The sequence below is a fragment of the Rutilus rutilus genome, assembly GCF_951802725.1.
Source record: "Rutilus rutilus genome assembly, chromosome: 23".
NCBI classification, from domain to species: domain Eukaryota; kingdom Metazoa; phylum Chordata; class Actinopteri; order Cypriniformes; family Leuciscidae; genus Rutilus; species Rutilus rutilus.
Window position 1 is genome coordinate 8248059 of NC_140233.1, and position 18229 is coordinate 8266287.

Sequence of the window (18229 nt, forward strand, 5' to 3'; positions counted from 1 at the left end):
GTTACAGTAAGTAATGATTACCATATTGAGGTTTTACATGGGACTCCAAAGTACTTCAAAGAATACCGTGGTGTTGCTATGTGTCTCTTTTTTGGTAGCAATGATTTCTCACAGAAACATTTAGTTTTAAAATAGCACATTTATTTAAGCTTTAAATAATTACATACTAAAAAACAATTCAAAGTGTGCAACTGTATCAAATCTTGACGACCTATGATAGGATTGTGCTTTAAAATACAAAGATCATATAATTCTAAAACATTTCTAATGCAAAGCACTCATTTTACTATTCTGCAAAAATAATGACATTTTGTACAGCATAACCTATTCATAGATGCATTAATACACAATCCTTAGTGTGACAACTCACATTTACTAATTGTATACATTAAGATAAAGTCTCTTTTTTTTTGGAGCAAATCTTCTGTGCTTCCTTCAAAGGTGTGTAAATACCTGTGCATTGCTTCTTGCATTCAAATATACCATGATATTTTGGAAATAAATATTTTAGGTGTCGGCACATTCTCGAAAGTCCATACAACAACTCAAGCTTTTCAGCATGACACTTTATAGCAATCAAGTCGGATACAATATGCACCCTTTTCTGTGAAAAGTAAAAACACGTTCTCAGTTTACTACATTCTCAAACAATAGTTCAAATCTTTATATAAAACTGTCCTCTGAGCATGTCTAGTTGTGCTTGGCCCGGCCTCCTTTCAGGTAAGTCTTCCAGCGTTTCACATATTCTCTGAAAATGGGGGCGCTGTCGATTGATGCGAGCAGTTGTAACTGGTTGATGTGAGTGGTGTGGTAGTCCCAGCGTGCTAAATTAGGGGCAACACCAAGGGTAAAGTGTCTCAGGTCATAAACAGTTCCAGAGCCTGTGTCAAACAACGGCAACATAGACTTGAGTGACTCCAGTCCTTGACTGAAGAGTACGCCCGCTTCTCGACCAAGCTTGTTGCCTGCCGTCTCCGCCACATCGTACAGCCCAATCAGAGAGTAGATAAAGCCGTTAAGAACAAACGAACTGGGCGTTGTGGGGTATTCCTCATACCAGTCGTACTTGTTCATGAATGTAGCCTTGACGCCACGTTGTTCTGAAGTCCTCTTGAAGGGGGATGTTGCTCGGATTGCGGCGCCGAGGTATGCAGGGTTATGCGTTGCCAGGTACGCCCTCACTAACGTCGACATAGCTTGGCCTTGGGCCATGGCGGAGTACCATCCGGGCTCCAAGCTCTTGAAGCCCTCTCCGAGCTTACGGGTCACCTTGATCGGCCACCCTCCGTGCTCATCCTGGTTGTAAAGAAGCCAATCACTGGCAGCAAAGAAGGCAGCCATGTGTGCGGTGGAAGACACAGTGATATTGCTGATGAATCCAGACCCTCTAAGAACCAGCTGGACCACACGGCGAGGCATGATTTTGGTCGCTTTCACCACTTTAGTGTTGGACAAACCAACGCCTTTACGCAAATCCGTTACTAGGTCACGACTGACGGAGCTCCAGGTGGCTCTGGGGCCGATGCCGTAGGTGACCTCTCTGGCTTTAAAGGAAAGAAGGAGTGGGCTAGTTATGTAATGGATAATGTAAGGAGGTCCCTTTTCTGTGGTCTCCAGAACAACAGAGACACTGCCGTTGGAGATAAACTTCACATCAAAGGTCAGGACGAAATCTTTTGCGTTGTCCAAGACCAAAGTCACACCATCAGAGTTCTCTATGGAAATACCACAAAGTAATCATCCATCTATGATAATTAACAGCAAAACAGTTCATACAACAACTACAACTTCAAACGTACAAAAATTCACAAGGAGTTCATACCCGCTGTGACAAAATGGTGCGCAAACCCAGAGCGACCTTGATCCTGGAGCTTGGAGAGCGTGCAACCCTTAGGGACGACCCACGGACTTAAGCCCTCTTTTTCCTCTAACATGCCATATGTCTTTACGTCAGGTGGCTTCTCTGTGAGGTTCTTGCTGTAGTGGCTCAGCCCATACTGGGCTATTTGGATGGGGTAGAAGTACCCCTGAGGACCCCACTGGGTAGACATTGGTACACCTGTGAACATAAAAACACAAAAGGTTGATTCCAGAAATAGAATAACTCAGTATGAAACCATTTATGCAAGGGGTAGCCAATCCTGTTCAAGGAGAGCTACCTTCCAGCAGACTTCAGCTCCAACCCTGCTTCAACACACCTACCGGTAATTTTTAAGTAACCTTAAATTACTTGATCAGCTTTCAGGTGTGTTAGTTTGGGATTGGAGCCAGGAGGGTTTAGCCTTTACTGGGGCACAAGCACTCTATCAAATGTGATCCCAAATTTTTATATGTTTTTTTTTTATATACTGTTATGGATATAGTCTACAAATTGTCTTTACCCCCAATAGTCGTTCACAAGGTGCATGTGCAATAAAGATCGCTGACAATCTATAAAGCATTTTCAAGTTTTGGTTACTAAAATGGGTTGTAGGTAAATATTCACCTCATCCATTGTTCTTTTTGTTTTCTGTTTTATGAAGTATCCTGTTACTATTTTGATGTGAGAGTCCAGTATAAACGATTCAGTGCAACTGTCCGAATGAATCAAAATGAATCAAACTGAGTCGCAAACAATATCAGACCTTTCTGCAAAGCCAATTAAAAGTAATTAATTAGCGAATCAATATTGTCCTATATTTGAACATCATTTTAAATTATACTGGGGCACAGCAGTATATAAAAAAGGGTCTATAGAAACCCCTAGTTGGAGCTGAACTTTGCAGGACGATAGCTCTCCGCAAGCAGGGTTGGCTACCCTGGATTTAAGGAAACTACCTTCCACACCGCTGATGCATTTCACACGATCCCGCACCTCCACGTTGTAGCCTTCAAAAGACATGAAGACACCATCTGGGTGGTAAGGCTCCCTCTGGGCGTACACCCGGGAGTAACTGTGGGAGAACTCAAACCGCTCCGTCCCATCATACTGCACCAGACGTCCATAGACGTCAAAGTACCGTTCCACCCAGCTGAAGGGCAGATACACCTCGCCCCCTTCCCTACGGCCTTTTATGATCACATCTTCATTGATGAGGCAGTCGATTTGCTCATAAGTGACTTCTCTGGATCCAGGTGGGGCCTCGGGGGCCTGCCCGTTGTCGTCCTCCTCCTCCTTTTCTGGGGTAGGCGCGAACTCCAGCTGAGGTCTGATCTGTGTGGTCAGTTCTTTGTCGCTGGAGCACTTGTTCCACAGCAATATAGTGATGAGGGCAAATACAGCACAGATGACTATCAGAGTCTTGTGATTGATTCGAGCCACCAGACAGCGCATTGTCACATCACAGCCATGCGGTGTTAGTGGAACTGACACCAGAACATATCAGGAAACCTTTATGATTCAGGTGCAGCATCTGCAGACAAAGGTAAAGATGGTGAATATGGGTCCACCATTTTGTCATATTCTAGGAATAACCAAAAAAAAAAGAAAAAAAAAAGAAAATGACAATGCCAAATCTTACCATCACAAATCACTGGTATAATGAATTTTATGGTGAAGCCTGTCAGTCATATTACCAGTACATTTAAATATAACATTAAACGTTAATGTACAGTTACATAGGCTATCTGGATTCAACTTGCATGGTCAAATTATGAATGAGAAATCATTCCCGTTACTGAGCACTAATCCTTCAGCACATACACAGACAGGCGAATGATTATAAAATCTAATCGCATCACTCTAAATTGAAACTGCGAGGGCTCATGTGATTTTGAATGCGAATGAAGGCGGTGAACAACATGCAGAGCAGTAAAACGGAATGAAACCATACTTACGATCCCCTGAATACAGCACGACGTCTGCGCGAGGGTCTATGAACGCATAACATAGTCAAACAAAGAAAAAATAATGCTGAAAGATTCCTCTCGCCTCAAATCTGCAACATAGTAGATGCTACCCCTGTACTGATGCAGCACTGGCCAATGAGAGGCGAGTGACCTCCGTGGCAGCCAATCACCAATCTAATGTCAGATAGGTGTGACATAAGGTGAATATTGTGATATATTTATTTTCCTAAATTATTTATTAATAATTTTACGAGTATGTATTTATTTGATAATGATTAATATATATGACATATTTTAGAATAATATTGAGGTTAAAAGGAATATGTAAACGTTTATAGGTTTAATATACTGCGCAGAATATTATTGGAATTTTGAATGATAAACAGTTCAGTAAGTGCTGCTTGTGTTGCGTTGCTGCACATAATCGCAAGATGTCTCTATAAACCAAGCGAATGCATGTCTGGGTTTGACTTTTATTAAGGAAATCCGAGAATTCCCACAATCTGTAAAAGAAAAGAACGGGGAACACATTGCTAATATGGGAAACACGTTACAATGTCTAACGATTTCAAACGTTTTAACATCGAGAAGCAATAGCATATTAATATCCATATACTTACAGTAGGTATCAAAAGTTGATCGTACATGCTTTGAACAGTTAAAAACACTGACACGTACGTTATATATACACACATTCATTTATAAATCATAAAAATCTTGAATATTGAACACATTTCTTTTACATGTAACTGTTTTTCATTATTTGTATTTACATGTGGGTAACTAATACTTCCTATTGCATATTCTACAGTAAATTAATTCATTCTATTATTTATAAGACAATTTTACATGACATCAAATAGTGTCTATTTTCTTACTGGGGCTAAAACAAAACAAAAAACAATTTACATGGTGCATAACAACTGGTCGACCGATATAGTTTTTTTGATGGCCGATATCTTAGAGAGCAGGGTGGCCGATACAAAGTCATATATATACTTTGTTTATTTTAATACGTTTGTTTATATTTAATAGGCTACAGTATAAATAAATCAGAAAACAAATCTTTAAAATAAACATGTTTATACTTTAGATGGCAACTTGAATCTGCAATCCTATTACAGTATTTTCACAAATAATGTAATTGTTTAAAAATGTATGAATATGTGAATAAAAAGGAAGTAAACACTGTAACAGGGCACTCAGTAATCTGGTCATTTCGTGTGCACTGGTTATCATATTTTTTTTCAAATAAAGACAAGGTAACGCTAATTTTACATACAGCACACAGTGAAAACAATATGAATATGACACAGTGGGCAACTGGTTATAGCACAGTATATTTTAAAATGAAGGATTTCAAGTTTTTCGATCGCGTCTCCGGAGGCTGGTCTTCTGTTCGCAGTCACTCGCAGTAACACGTTTATGCAGGCTACAAATGCACACTTCACAAGATATCACAGATGGATTCGATTAAATCTGCAAGGTTTTTGAAATTAAATGTTTATTAGATATTCAGAGAATTGTTTAAATTATGTACATGCGCATTTACTGAATGTTGACGGTAAATTAGAAAGTATTTTAGCCTGATTGTTTGCCTTTTCTGTTACAAATAATATAAAAGTAAACGCTTTACTTTTTCGCATAACATTTACTTTCTTTGTTTACCAGTTCTGTCCAACATAGTATTAGATATGACTGACAAAGATCGTAAACTAATGAAGACGGAGAATGTGAGTGAGCGCTGTGTGAACAGGCGCTGCGGTTCTCTACTCAGGCACTGGTGTTCTCAGCGCCGCCCGTCAAAATAAAAGTCCGGAGCGCCGTCAAAATAAAAGTCCCGCTTCCGACACAAAATCTTATCGGCCGATGACGATTTTTTAAAATGGCCTTGGCGATATATCGGTCGACCAATAATAATAACCATGATGGGCATTCCTTAAATAAATAAAAACATACATAAGTTGATTAAAAGAGTTAAAAGGTTACTTACTCGACAACATGAGATTTACAAAATGTACAGCATCAGACACATTAGCAAAAGCAGACAGAGGTGTAAAGTCCAGGTTCAGAAAGTAAAAGTCCTCAGTATTCAGTATCCAGTAAAAGTCCTCAGTATTCAGTATCCTCAGTATTTTGTTCCAATCACCTGGATTTGCTAATTAGCACAGTTTTTCCAGCCAGGAGATTAATTAGTGGAATCATCTGGCTGAGTTCATGGGTGGATATGGCAGGACTTTGACTTTCTGACCCCTGGACTTTACACCTCTGAAAGCAGATTATCAGATGATTATTATTGTTATGAAAAATAGTAAGATTTCAAACAACTGAAATTATTATAAATTGTTCAAAAATTTTCTTTGTAGAACTTGAAGCCAAAATGCTCACACTGGGCCTTGATGACTTTGGCCAGAGCATGAGCACCGCAGTAAAACACACGAACCTTTCCTTTCTTTTCCTCAGACAGTTTCTGGAAAACCTGAAAATGGACAAACATCATCAAGAAACAAAGATAGAAGAACAGAACAGAACACTGAACTTTTCATACCTTGGCCCAATCTGGCCTGCCTGGCTGGGTACGTGTGCGAAGCCCTGTGATGGAATCTCTCTTTTCTTTCTTGGCCAGCAGATCCAGAGCCATCTGCAGACCTATGGCCTTCATATCATTCTTACTGAGGGCTGATGTCATGTACATGTGCATCTCCAAAAAACGGCCTGAAAGCATAAAAAACAAACACGATTGGCCATTTCTGTGCCAAGCCCATCTCTCTCTCTCTCTCTTTTTTCTGTTCTCTCTTACCCTCTGGCTCTTCATCTGCCTGGTCCATCTCCAGCTTGGTCAAGAGACTCACAAACCATTCAAAGGATTTCTGATCTCGGTTGATCCAAATGAAGTCCACCTGCAGGAAATAAGATATTTAAAACCGCTTTTTTTTGTGTAAATTTCTATTTTTTTCTCCCCCAAACTTTGTAAATGTATATTTTTAAAAAGATGTTTAGCATAAATGCATTAAAAACTTTATACTGTCTTTCAGGAAAATGAGTGTAAATGAGTTTTTGCACAATCAAATGCTCTTTAGAATCAGAATGTAGCTAAACATAGCTTTGAAAAAGGTTTAAATCTTTTTTAAAGATTTTTCTTATCTTTAATTAAGAAAAAAAGGTTTAAATCTTTTTTGCCCCAATATTGTTTTTCTCCTACATCTATTCCAGTTTTCATTTGTCTGATTGCCCCTTTTACCTTCCTCAGCTTCATTTCATTGTCTTTGACGGTTTCACACCAGGAGTAGTTGCAACTAGGGCAGTTCTGCTTTCTCATGCGATAACTGAAGAAAAAAGAAGACAAAAAAATAAATTTTACATAAAAATGTAAACGTTTCTAAAGGGTTTCCATGTGGTATTTTTATGCAAAGATGTAAATGGAGATGTTGCATGTGTCTTACCGGCACATGATGCTCTGCAAAATGGATGCGAAGGGAGTGATGCCGATTCCAGCGCCGATAAGCACCGCATGCTCAGATGTAAAGATCTGTCGGGTCGGGGTGCCAAAAGGCCCATCCACATAGCACTAACACAAAAAAAGGCATCACCAAATGTGTACAGTTCCTTAGAAGTGATTACAAATCTAGTTCCAGGACCAAAGAGACATTAAACCTGTAACAAATGATGGCAACACTTTATTTTACAGTGACCTTGTAACACATGTTACATGTAGTTACTACAGTAATTACTACAAACTCTAAACCACAGCCTAACCCTAACCATATAGAAAGTACATGTAGTTAATTATTATTACTCAGTACTTAAATGTATAATTACACTGTAACACAGATGCCTTAAAATGAAGTGCAACCCAAACGACTTACCTTAATGTTACAGTATCTGTGATTTTCACTTAATTTTGCTGTCAGCTGGAAGACAACAGAAAATAAATCCGCCTGCTGTGTATCTCACATACAATAGAATATATATTCTGCTTTGTTCAGACAGAAACTCACTTCTCTGGTGACTGGAGTGGCGTCTCCCAGGTCTACCTGGGCTTCTGGGTCACTGACGGGCTTCTGGGAGCTTGTGCGGGTTACGCTTGACCGGTACAGGGTCAGTTCAACAGCATCATCCTTATTAGACGCCACAGTTCCGTTGTAGCTTGCCGACTTGAAAATGTCATCCTACACGGAGAACAAGAGTAAATGTCTATTGTGATTAACTTTTTTGGAGTTGATAGTTTGGTAAAACTTTACAATAAGGTTCGATTTTCAAACAATATTTAACATGAACTAACAAAGAAAAATACTTTGAAAGCATGTATTAATCTTAGTTAATAATTTCAACACTTACTAATACATTATTAAATCAAAAGTTGTAAATCAACAATGAACCACTGTATCTGTATTAACTAACATTAAAAAAGATGAATAAAAACCGTAACAAATCTATCACTCATTGTTAGTTGATATTAGAAAACTAACGTTAATTAATGGGATTGTAAAGTGTAAAGTGTTACACATAGTTTTTAATTTGCAATTTGAACTTGTCTTTCATTGCAATAAATGTCAATATTTGTTCCTGAAAATACTGGAGAGAAGCCAGTCGAGATGATAAAAGAAAATCAATAAGTATTGTTAATGCTATGATGTGATTACAAAATGACCCCGCCTATAAAGAATTGCATCAATAAAACAGTACCACAGTAATGAACTTCTATTGCTATGTGTTTAGATTCTGACACTCAGCCGAGACCTGTGCTTTGCTCTGGTGCCGTCTGTTCCTCAGGCTGGCGGTGAGCCTCTTGTTGCTGATGGTTTGACTCTCCGGCTGTCTAAAATACTCATACAGGCGGTTTGTCCACTGGCCCATCGAACGAATATGGAGCCACAGCACATCTGTGTGAAGAAATGAGATTGAGCAGGGAACCTTTAATCACTTCAAACAGTCATAAACAGTTTGTTTGTTTATTTAAAATAGTTGGTTTTGTTTTGTTTTGTTTGCAAGATTGTTTGAAGAATTTGTTTGTCTGAAAACAACTCAGATTTGTTTGAAAACATATTTTATTGTGTTAAACATTGCTTTTTTGGTGTAAGTATTTTGTTTTGTGTAAATTATTATTATTTTTGTTAGAAAAAAATGTTTTGGTATGAAAAATAAAGTGCCTCTCTTATACAATTTAAAGGTTCCTAATTTTGTTTTGGAGTCTCCTAGAAAAGTTTTACATGCATCCAACGACAAAAAATAATAATAATATACATATACACTGTATTTAACTTATATATATATATATATATATATATATACACACACATATATAATATACACTGAACAAAATTATAAACGCAACACTTTTGTTTTTGCCCTCATTTTTCATGAGCTGAACTCAAAGATCTAAGACTTTTTCTATTTACACAAAAGGCCTATTCCTCTCAAATATTGTTCACAAATCTGGCTAAATCTGTGTTAGTGAGCACTTCTCCTTCGCCGAGATAATCCATCCACCTCACAGGTGTGGCATATCAAGATGCTGATTAGTAGGGCTGGGACCATACACCTATCTCCCGATTCGATACTATCACGATACTTGGGTGCCGATACGATATGTATTGCGTTTTTTTAAAGAATTGTGATTCTACAAGTATTGCGATTTGATATTGCGATTAAAAAAGAAAAGAAATTAACACTAGGTGTCTATTCCGGAAACGGTGATGTCCATGCCAGAGACGGTAGTGTCCGCGCCGTGTTCGTGCCGGAGACGTTGATGTCCATGCCAGATACGGTGGTGTAAGTCCGTGCCGGAGACTTTGGTATCTTCCAAAGATTTCTGAATTTGGCTCAAAATACGCTCGATGTTACAGTCACTGCCCTTGCCGTCCAGAATAAAAGAGAACATCCCAATCGAGTGAAGGGATTTGTGGAAACTGTGGTTCCTAATTATTGTGAGCCGACATTTTCAGACTGAAAACACATCTATTTAGCCTCACATTCTACTGTAATGCAAGTTACATTATCAGATTGCTTTTGCAGTAACTAGTAAAATAATGCATTACTTTTAAATTTTACGACAAAATGCCTGAGTTACTTTTTCAAATAAGAAAAGTTAAATTAAATATGTTAAATAACACAAATATACTTTATGTATTTAATCTCAATTTATTAACTGATGTCAGATGACTGATGAACAGATTTGTTGATAACAAATGTTATTGTGTAAAACACATTTGCTTTTTGTCTAAATTAAATTTTCCCCTAAATTTTGTAAAAGTATCTTTTTAAAAAGATATTTTTACTGCAAAACAAGACAAAAACATTGACAAACATGAGTATGATTTTTCTCCAGTGCATTTAAATGCACTTAACTACTGAAATATAAACATATCAAGGCAATACATTACAATAACGCAAGACTAACTTAATTGTATACTTTCTATTTGTTTTACCTTGCTGCTCAGGAGCGCTGCTGATAGTAAACGGATGCCATTCATACTTGGCGATAGCAGGGATGTTTATAAACACATAATCTCCAGGTTTGAAGTGAAAGAATGGAGGCCTCTTGATTACCAAATGTGTTACCTTCAAAACACACACACACACACACACACACACACACACACACACACACACACACACACACACACACAAAGACAGAGGAGGTGAGGCTTAGCTAATGGATGACTAACTAAATGTTCCAGAAAACAAAATACACCAAAATATGTACATTGGCTTAGACTGTACCTTTGAGGGCAATAAGTTGACTTCAACTATGTACAGCCCACCCATACGGGACACGGCCATTCCAACAATTTTCTCAATTAGGAACATCACCCCCGGCACCACGAACCATTTCCAAAAGTTCGCACAGTGAACGACCAACAGGGCCCAAACCCAGATGTAGGAAAGATGAGACCAGTAGAACACCTACAGAAAAACAATACATTTCGTTGAACATATTATGCTTTGACCACACTTATTTAGGCATATGAGATGGTTTTTGTTTTTCGGTATGTCAGGCTGAAATAAGTTGCAAACACAGCTCTATTCACAACAGCGACCATGTGCAGATTGTTACTTCTCATGAATTCAATTGAAATAAGTTGCAAACACAGCTTTATTCACAACAGCGACCATGTGCAGATTGTTACTTCTCATGAATTCAATTATTCCAGGCATCACCTCAAGTGAAAGGCATCACCTCAAAATGTCCACTGCGTCTGACGAATGTGCTGGAACACACCACCATCAAGCAGATGAGAACCTGCAGAACAACACCCGTAATGGAGGCGGTGCCATTGACCCAGCCAATACCAGGACGGGTGGTGAAAAGATACTCCCACAGCTGGTACATGCCATCATTCTGAGACATTCGAGCTGTGAACAGAGAGAACGTATAAATTCATCAGTTATTTGGGATATTTTTTATGAATATTTTGCTTTTGTTATGTTCAGGGCCATTCTTAGGGCGGTGCAACAGGTTGTGACTATTAGCCCTGGTTATGTTACAATGTCATATACTTTATATACTCAATTTAAAGAGATAGTAGTCCCAAAAATGAAATGAAGATCATTTACTTTTTTGGTCATACGACAAACGTTAATGTTTACTGAACCCCACTGACTTTTCAAAATATATTATTTTGTGTTGTACAGAAAAATTCTAACAATGTGACGGTAAGTAAATGATTACAGATTTCTGAGTGAACTATCCCTTAAACCCTCATTCTTCCCTTGGGTCATTTTGACCCAGAAATCATTTTTGATTTTTTTTTTTAAATTGAGTGGTCATCGGAGGATTGCCACGAATGAGCCCCGAATACACACAATTTTTAATTAAAAAAAAGTAACAAATCCTTCCCTCGCGGGTCAATTTGACCCCCATAGGAATGAATGGTATGCGAGGAATGCTTCAGTACACATAGAAAAACCTAAAAATGCTCAAACTTTACCAAATTTTTTTTTTTAAATGTCTACATGTGCATCTGAATGCATACTGAAGCAAAACTGACTTTAGGACCCATCGGAACAGCTCATATAAATAGAGCTATAAGGCCATCTAGTGGCAAGAGTCATGAAATATCATGTAATAATATTTTTTTCCACAAGATGTCAGCAAAGACACCCAATGTAAGATATTTTGAGCTGAATTAAAAGGTTTACGCATGAAATTGTGAGTTATTTTGAATTTAAGTCAAATCTAGTAATTTAAAGGTAAATAGTAAATACAATAAAAAATAACAAAAAATCTCAAAATAACTTGCAATAAAAAATAGAAAAAATATTATCAAAATGAAATAAAATAAGCGTTCTGGACAAAATAAAATTAAGTATAATTTTAGGGCGTCGGGTCATTTCATCATGTTTATAAAAAATTTATTACAGGTTACCAAGTACCATCTTTAGTTCAAGTTTACTTTCTTATCCATAGAATGAATGCCAGGGGAGTCCATTGTTGTTTGGATCCTCTGACTTTCAAAATATTCCTACAAAAATGAATTAGACTATTTTGAACTAGAATTATTGCAGGTTACCAAAGTTCAAGACGTGAGCGACAGTGTGCACAATGGAGAAGATCAGGATGGCGTAACCCACGATCTGATGCAGTAAAATGTTCTGGTCCAAAGGTAAGATCCTCACCACCCAGGTGGCACGTAGCCACGTCAGACTACGCCTTAGCATCAGCACCTGTGGATTTGGCCAAGACAAAACCTACTGTCACTACTGGAAACGATGTATTAGATGAATCCACGAGCCCAACTCACCATAACAAAAGTGCAGTTGAGGTTGAGACACTGTCCGCAGCCCCTAGCCACCATGTACCAGGGGCCTCCATGCGCATTCTTCAGTATCGCCATGATGAAGAGGAGCACGTTCAGGAGGGCGTACAGACACAGAAAGAACAGTTTGCGGCTGTTGTTGTGCCAGTATGCCCGCGTCAGGTATCGAGGAGTCTTACGTTTCTTCTGCTCCAGATCAGGAGGTTTCAGCCAGTTGGCGGCACTGGGCGAAAACACAAAAAGTGGAAATTTCAGCAAATAATCACTAAAAATGTTGGTCTGCTCACTCATCATTACACAAAGCTATCGCATATGGCTTCAGAAGACTAAGAATATAATGTACAAGTCATGGTGAATAACCTGTTTTTTGTTCATTTTTCCTAGCTTTTATTCATGTTCATACAATGGTTAGTTCTGGTCCCCATTTATGATTGGCTGATCAACGTTACTAAAGCACTGTTACAGATTGTAACAATTCTGACTTTTAACAGTTTCAACAAAAGCATATACCATCAATTAACAACCTTGTACCTCATGATAAGTGTATCTTCTCATAAATGTTTCTAAGTTATTGCTATCGTATTTTTTTTTTCATCCAGAACTTGACTGTTGCACTGTTGACTGTAGATATGCCAGTGACTGGTTACTGAGTGAGTCTTTGAATCACTTATTCAACCCATTTGTTCAAAAACACTGATTTCTTTTTAAACCAAAAAAGAACAACAACAACAACAATATTTGAAACCATCACAGAAATACGAATACTATTATACACCATTAGCTAATGAGATCTATTGTTTTGGGGGGTTTTCAGCAGGGGTTGTCTTTATGAGCGAGTCATTGATTCATTCGCTCAATTGATTCGTTAAAAAACAGTGATTCATTCAGGAACTAATCAAGCGACTGTCATTATGAGTCATTGATTTAATCAACTGCTTCGAAAATAATTTAGGAATATAACACTGCTAGCTACGGTGCGTAACCTCTTTGGTATTATTTTCTTTGTTGTAAAAAAATAATGGCAATATTGTGTCTAAATTATGAGTAGGCCTATAGCCTAACTCAATATAGGCCACTTCTTTCTCTCTTGCTTATTGAACTGTTGTATAAAAACTTCACACTCACTGTTGAATATCAGCACTCTTGTGATTAGCTTAATTATGTCCCACCTGATGGTGAGGTTCTCCATAACCTCAGGAAAGTTCTCCAGCTCTGCCTTCAGCTCTTCAAACGTGATGGAGCCGCTGTTATCTTTATCAGCAGATTCGAACAGCGCCAGCGTCAGGTCATCCAGCTTTTCCTCAGGGAGTGAGATCGCACTTTCACGCAGACAGGACTTCAGAACCGTACGTAACTCATCTGGGTCTATGGAACCACTGCCTACATGATTAGATTCAATTAAGAATAACGCATTTTACATGTTTCTGGATCAACATTCTTTGTTGTTCCTGGCACAACATTTCTATAGGCTTGTCATGACATGGTCCGTGTAATGTTGTCCCAGGAACAACAAGGGATAGCCTACAGGAACGGTACGTGTACGTTTTGACCATTTCATTTCCTATTTGGGAAAGAATAACGAAAAAGTCAAAGACTTTTTTATAGGCCTCTTACAATATTGCCAATTATAACCAAAAAAAGTAAATGACAAGAAAAATAAATACACAGTATACGTTATTTTAGACGTTTAACCAAAAACCCATTCAAAAACCCATTGACTTTTAGGATTTAAATGGACAATTCTTACTTCTTATTTTTATGGAATATTGCAATATTATTATTATATAATCAAAATAACATTCCCTCTCTTTAGCAGCATCATCTCTTCTTTTCTCTGATGATGTGTTTACTGGCGCGAGGGCGGGGCAACCTGTCACTCACATGAGATCGACCAATAGCAAATAGCAATTTTACCAACGCATTTAAGGCCTTCGGAAAATAAATTATGTTGTCTTTCCACACTTAGTAAAGACAGAAAATTAAATTATGGCATGGCAGTGATTCTCAACCTCCATTGTAACTCCATTGTCAATATTCTTTCTAGATTGTTTACATTTCTAAATCATTATTGAAATGATTTTAATTATTTTACTATAATGCCATTTATTTTAAATAATTTTAAAAACAAGAGGCCGCAACATGTTGAGAACCACTGAATTACAGAATTAAAGAGTAAAAGATGTGGGTATTGTATATCTCACCATCCACATCGTACACCTGGAATAGGAAGCGTAGCTTGTCTGTCTCATTGCCATGGATCAGAAGATCTAAAGCCTTGAGAAGTTCATCCAGACTGATGGAGCTGCTGCCATCAGAGTCAAACAGGGCGAAAAACCTCTCCGCAAAAAATGACTACAACAATAAGAGGAAAAAAAGGTAGCATATTGAGATCTTTTCAGACTTATGCTGGGTACACACCAAAAGATTTTTTACATCTTATAAGATTTTCAAAATGTGACAGACCACAAACATGAGGACAAAAAATCCTAGATTTAAGCGTTTTGCTCCTATAGTGTGTGGTATGCCATGATGTGACAAAGACAGCACACCACACACAAACAGATTTTCAACCAGAGTCTCGACTATGAACACAGGAAATCTCGCAAAATATCGTGAGACTTCAGAATAAGCATGACGGACGATATGCAGGAAGAAATTGCGATAGTGTTTGGAATGATTTTCACAGAAAATTCACGTGAAAAAACCATTGTACCTACCATTATAACCTTTTATACAGAAATATATTCATTCTTTATTTATTCTTTATTGGATTTATTGTCTCTTTAGAAAAAGTTATTTAATCCCTCTAGTCTATAGAACCTCACTGAACCCTTAACACTCAGCTTTTCTTTTCTTTTTTTATCTTTTTTTTTTATTGATTTTAAGAATTATACAATTACAGTCAGGGGGGTACAAAGAGTAAAGCTGATAAACAAACATAAAAAGACATATACATAAACAGTGACAAACTTAAAAGTTAAACAAAAATTTGAAAATGTTTACAGATTGAAACGCACTTTGCAGCTTTCTTATTTTTCAAACCCAATATTGTGTTTAGGTAGCCTATTGTAAAATTTCTGCTCTTAAAATGAAAAACAAAGGCTTGTTTCCTCGAAATTTACACTTATGAATACTAAATCTTAACATTAAGCTTCCTGCAAGTGTGTGTGTGTGTGTGTGTGTGAGAATGACTGTGTCTTCCATCATCTCGCTTTCTGATTGGATATTGTTTTGTTTCACGTGATAATCTCCAGAGCGTGCGCGCGTTTGTCCTCGGGGTTCCCCCCCACACATCAGGATTTCTGATCGTATAGGCCTATATTAAACATGTTTAATATTTACGATTCGCGATCGGAGCGGCTCCGACGATCTTCCGAGCAGGTTCGGACACTCTTAACACACCTCACACCAAGGGAAAATCTGATAAAATAATCTGTTAAACCATCAAGATAATCGGGACATAGCTAGGATTGTCGGAAGGGGGGAAATCGGCCCAAAATCAGCCCGATTATCTTTTGGTGTGTACCCAGCATAAGTTAATAAGCTGACTTTAAACTAATGTTCTCAAGAGTGGACAAATATGAATCTATCATCTCAGGGGGGATAATAAAAGGTTTCCATGATCAGTAAACTGACCTCCTTTACTTTCAGAGCCGTTTTAAACTCATCCAGGTCGATCTCTTTGTCGTCTCCTGCAATGCTCTCGAACTGCTTGGTGACCCATTCCAGCCAGCGCGCGTCTTCATCTAGACTCATGTCTCCGCTTCACACACATGTAGTAGCAATTTCATTAATGTGTCTCATTCTCCTGTCAGAATCACATTTAGTCTAGAACTACATAAACATCATTTTGCAGGAAACAAATTTAGACAGTTGTAATGTAAAGCATCAGGGTTGTGGCTGAACAAAAAAGTCTTACCGTTACCAATTAACTAATATTTGTTCTTACAGTGTGTGCCCACATTTTAAATCAATTATTAAATAGTGGAAAGCAATATTTATCTAGATCAAAGTAGTTCTGTAGATTAGTATATGTATTTATTTTTATCTTGATTTGTGTGATTTTAACATTTTTAACTTACATTACTCACATAATTAGTCATTTTTTAAATATGTTATATATTTTAAAATACATAAAGCATTAAAATAGAAAGTATTTTATATACCTCCATAAACAATTAACTCATACACACATTATATATATATATATATATATATATATATATAGAAAAACACACATTACCATATCTCAACTAGTCATTTTAAAATGCATAATTAATTTAATGCAATTAAAGAATTTTTTATCGATTTGAATATACATATATACATTATGTGTGCTCAAATACATTAACAATAACTGTTTCCTGGGTGTAACTACAAAGTTTACACAATTTTGCATTTAAAACAAGAGAAAACACCTTTAGGTGTATACAATATTTTGATATTATGTATGTTTTAAAACACATAAAGCATTAAAATACATATATATTTGTATATACCCTCATATACATAATTAATTCACACACGCACACACACACACATTCTTGTACATCTATCTTTATGAGGACATTCATTGACACAATGCAAACTCTAGCCGCTTACCCTAACCTTACCCATCACAACTAAGTGCCTAACCCGAACCCTTACCCTAAACCGACCCTTAACCTCATTATAACCATATCCGTAAAACCAAGTCTTGACCCTCAAACAGGCCTTTAAAGGGGTCTCAGAAAGCCAGGACCGGCCAAAATGTCCTCACTTTGTCCTCACTCCAGTGGTCTAAAACTCAAACTGGTCCTCACAAAGATAGTTGTACAAGTACACAGACACACACACACAGTATGGTAATGTATTACTCATAACTGTTGTTTCTCATAACTGCTTGTATACTTATTCTAATGGCTGGTGAGCCAAAGACAATTTTCCACCTCGGTGGACAATAAAGATATATTACTATTACTATTACCATAAATATATCTTACCATATCTCACATCTTACCAGTCATAAAGTATTATATTTTTTTATATAAATATATACAGTATATATGTGTTCAAAGACATTAACAATAACTTTTTCCTGGCTGTAACTACACAGCTGACACAATTTTGCATTTAAAACAAGAGAAAACTTTACCTTTATGTAAAAATCCTCTCAGTCTATTCCCTTTTGGCTTTTCATGAAAATGTTAGATAGGGAGAGATGTTATTGCAGTCCTAAGATGTTGCTGTTGCAGCTAATCTAGTTTAATCACCTTTCGGAGGAAAAGAGGAGAGCGAGAGAGAGAGAGAGAGAGAGGGAGGCTGGACAGTATTGTAATGGACATTGAATATCTCTAACACACAGCAGCAGCTGCCTCTGACATCCCTCAGTATAGACCCATCCTGCACTCTTCATCACAAAATCACCGCTAAACACTCATAATAAGCTTCAATCTGTCTATCATCTAATACACAACTACTCATTTGGATGGAAGAGCACTATAAAAGTGGTCCATATGACTTAAATCAAGAAGCAAAATGACAATCATTTAAAAAAAATCATCAAAATCAAGCGCGTTTATGCTTAAAACAAGAAAATATATCTGTTCATACGGTAAGAAAAAAAAAAAAAATTCAATAAAGTTAATTAGTCCTGTTTTAAG

General features: G+C 37.3%; 2 protein-coding genes across 3 annotated transcripts; both read right to left on the minus strand.

The window, feature by feature from the left end:
• Positions 1-420: 420 nt before the first annotated feature.
• glcea (glucuronic acid epimerase a) lies at positions 421-4020 on the minus strand. Of its 2 annotated transcripts, none has more exons than XM_084397187.1 (4): positions 3817-4020; positions 2818-3392; positions 1823-2059; positions 421-1715 (listed from the first exon to the last, which is right to left on the minus strand). In XM_084397187.1, exons 2-4 carry the CDS (start codon positions 3311-3313, stop codon positions 691-693), a joined length of 1758 nt encoding a protein of 585 aa, XP_084253313.1. In that variant the 5' UTR covers positions 3314-3392; positions 3817-4020; the 3' UTR covers positions 421-690. The 2 variants fall into 2 exon arrangements, with proteins under 2 accessions (XP_084253313.1, XP_084253314.1); XM_084397188.1 differs by lacking the exon at positions 3817-4020 and adding an exon at positions 3501-3728.
• Positions 4021-6056: 2036 nt separating this feature from the next.
• nox5 (NADPH oxidase, EF-hand calcium binding domain 5) lies at positions 6057-17828 on the minus strand. The gene is made up of 17 exons (XM_084397185.1): positions 17722-17828; positions 16224-16350; positions 14789-14939; positions 13757-13967; positions 12573-12810; positions 12342-12495; positions 11009-11184; positions 10552-10734; positions 10257-10389; positions 8569-8711; positions 7827-7997; positions 7695-7739; positions 7272-7396; positions 7070-7154; positions 6629-6728; positions 6377-6543; positions 6057-6307 (listed from the first exon to the last, which is right to left on the minus strand). Exons 2-17 carry the CDS (start codon positions 16341-16343, stop codon positions 6176-6178), a joined length of 2334 nt encoding a protein of 777 aa, XP_084253311.1. The 5' UTR covers positions 16344-16350; positions 17722-17828; the 3' UTR covers positions 6057-6175.
• Between the last annotated feature and the right edge of the window lie 401 nt (positions 17829-18229).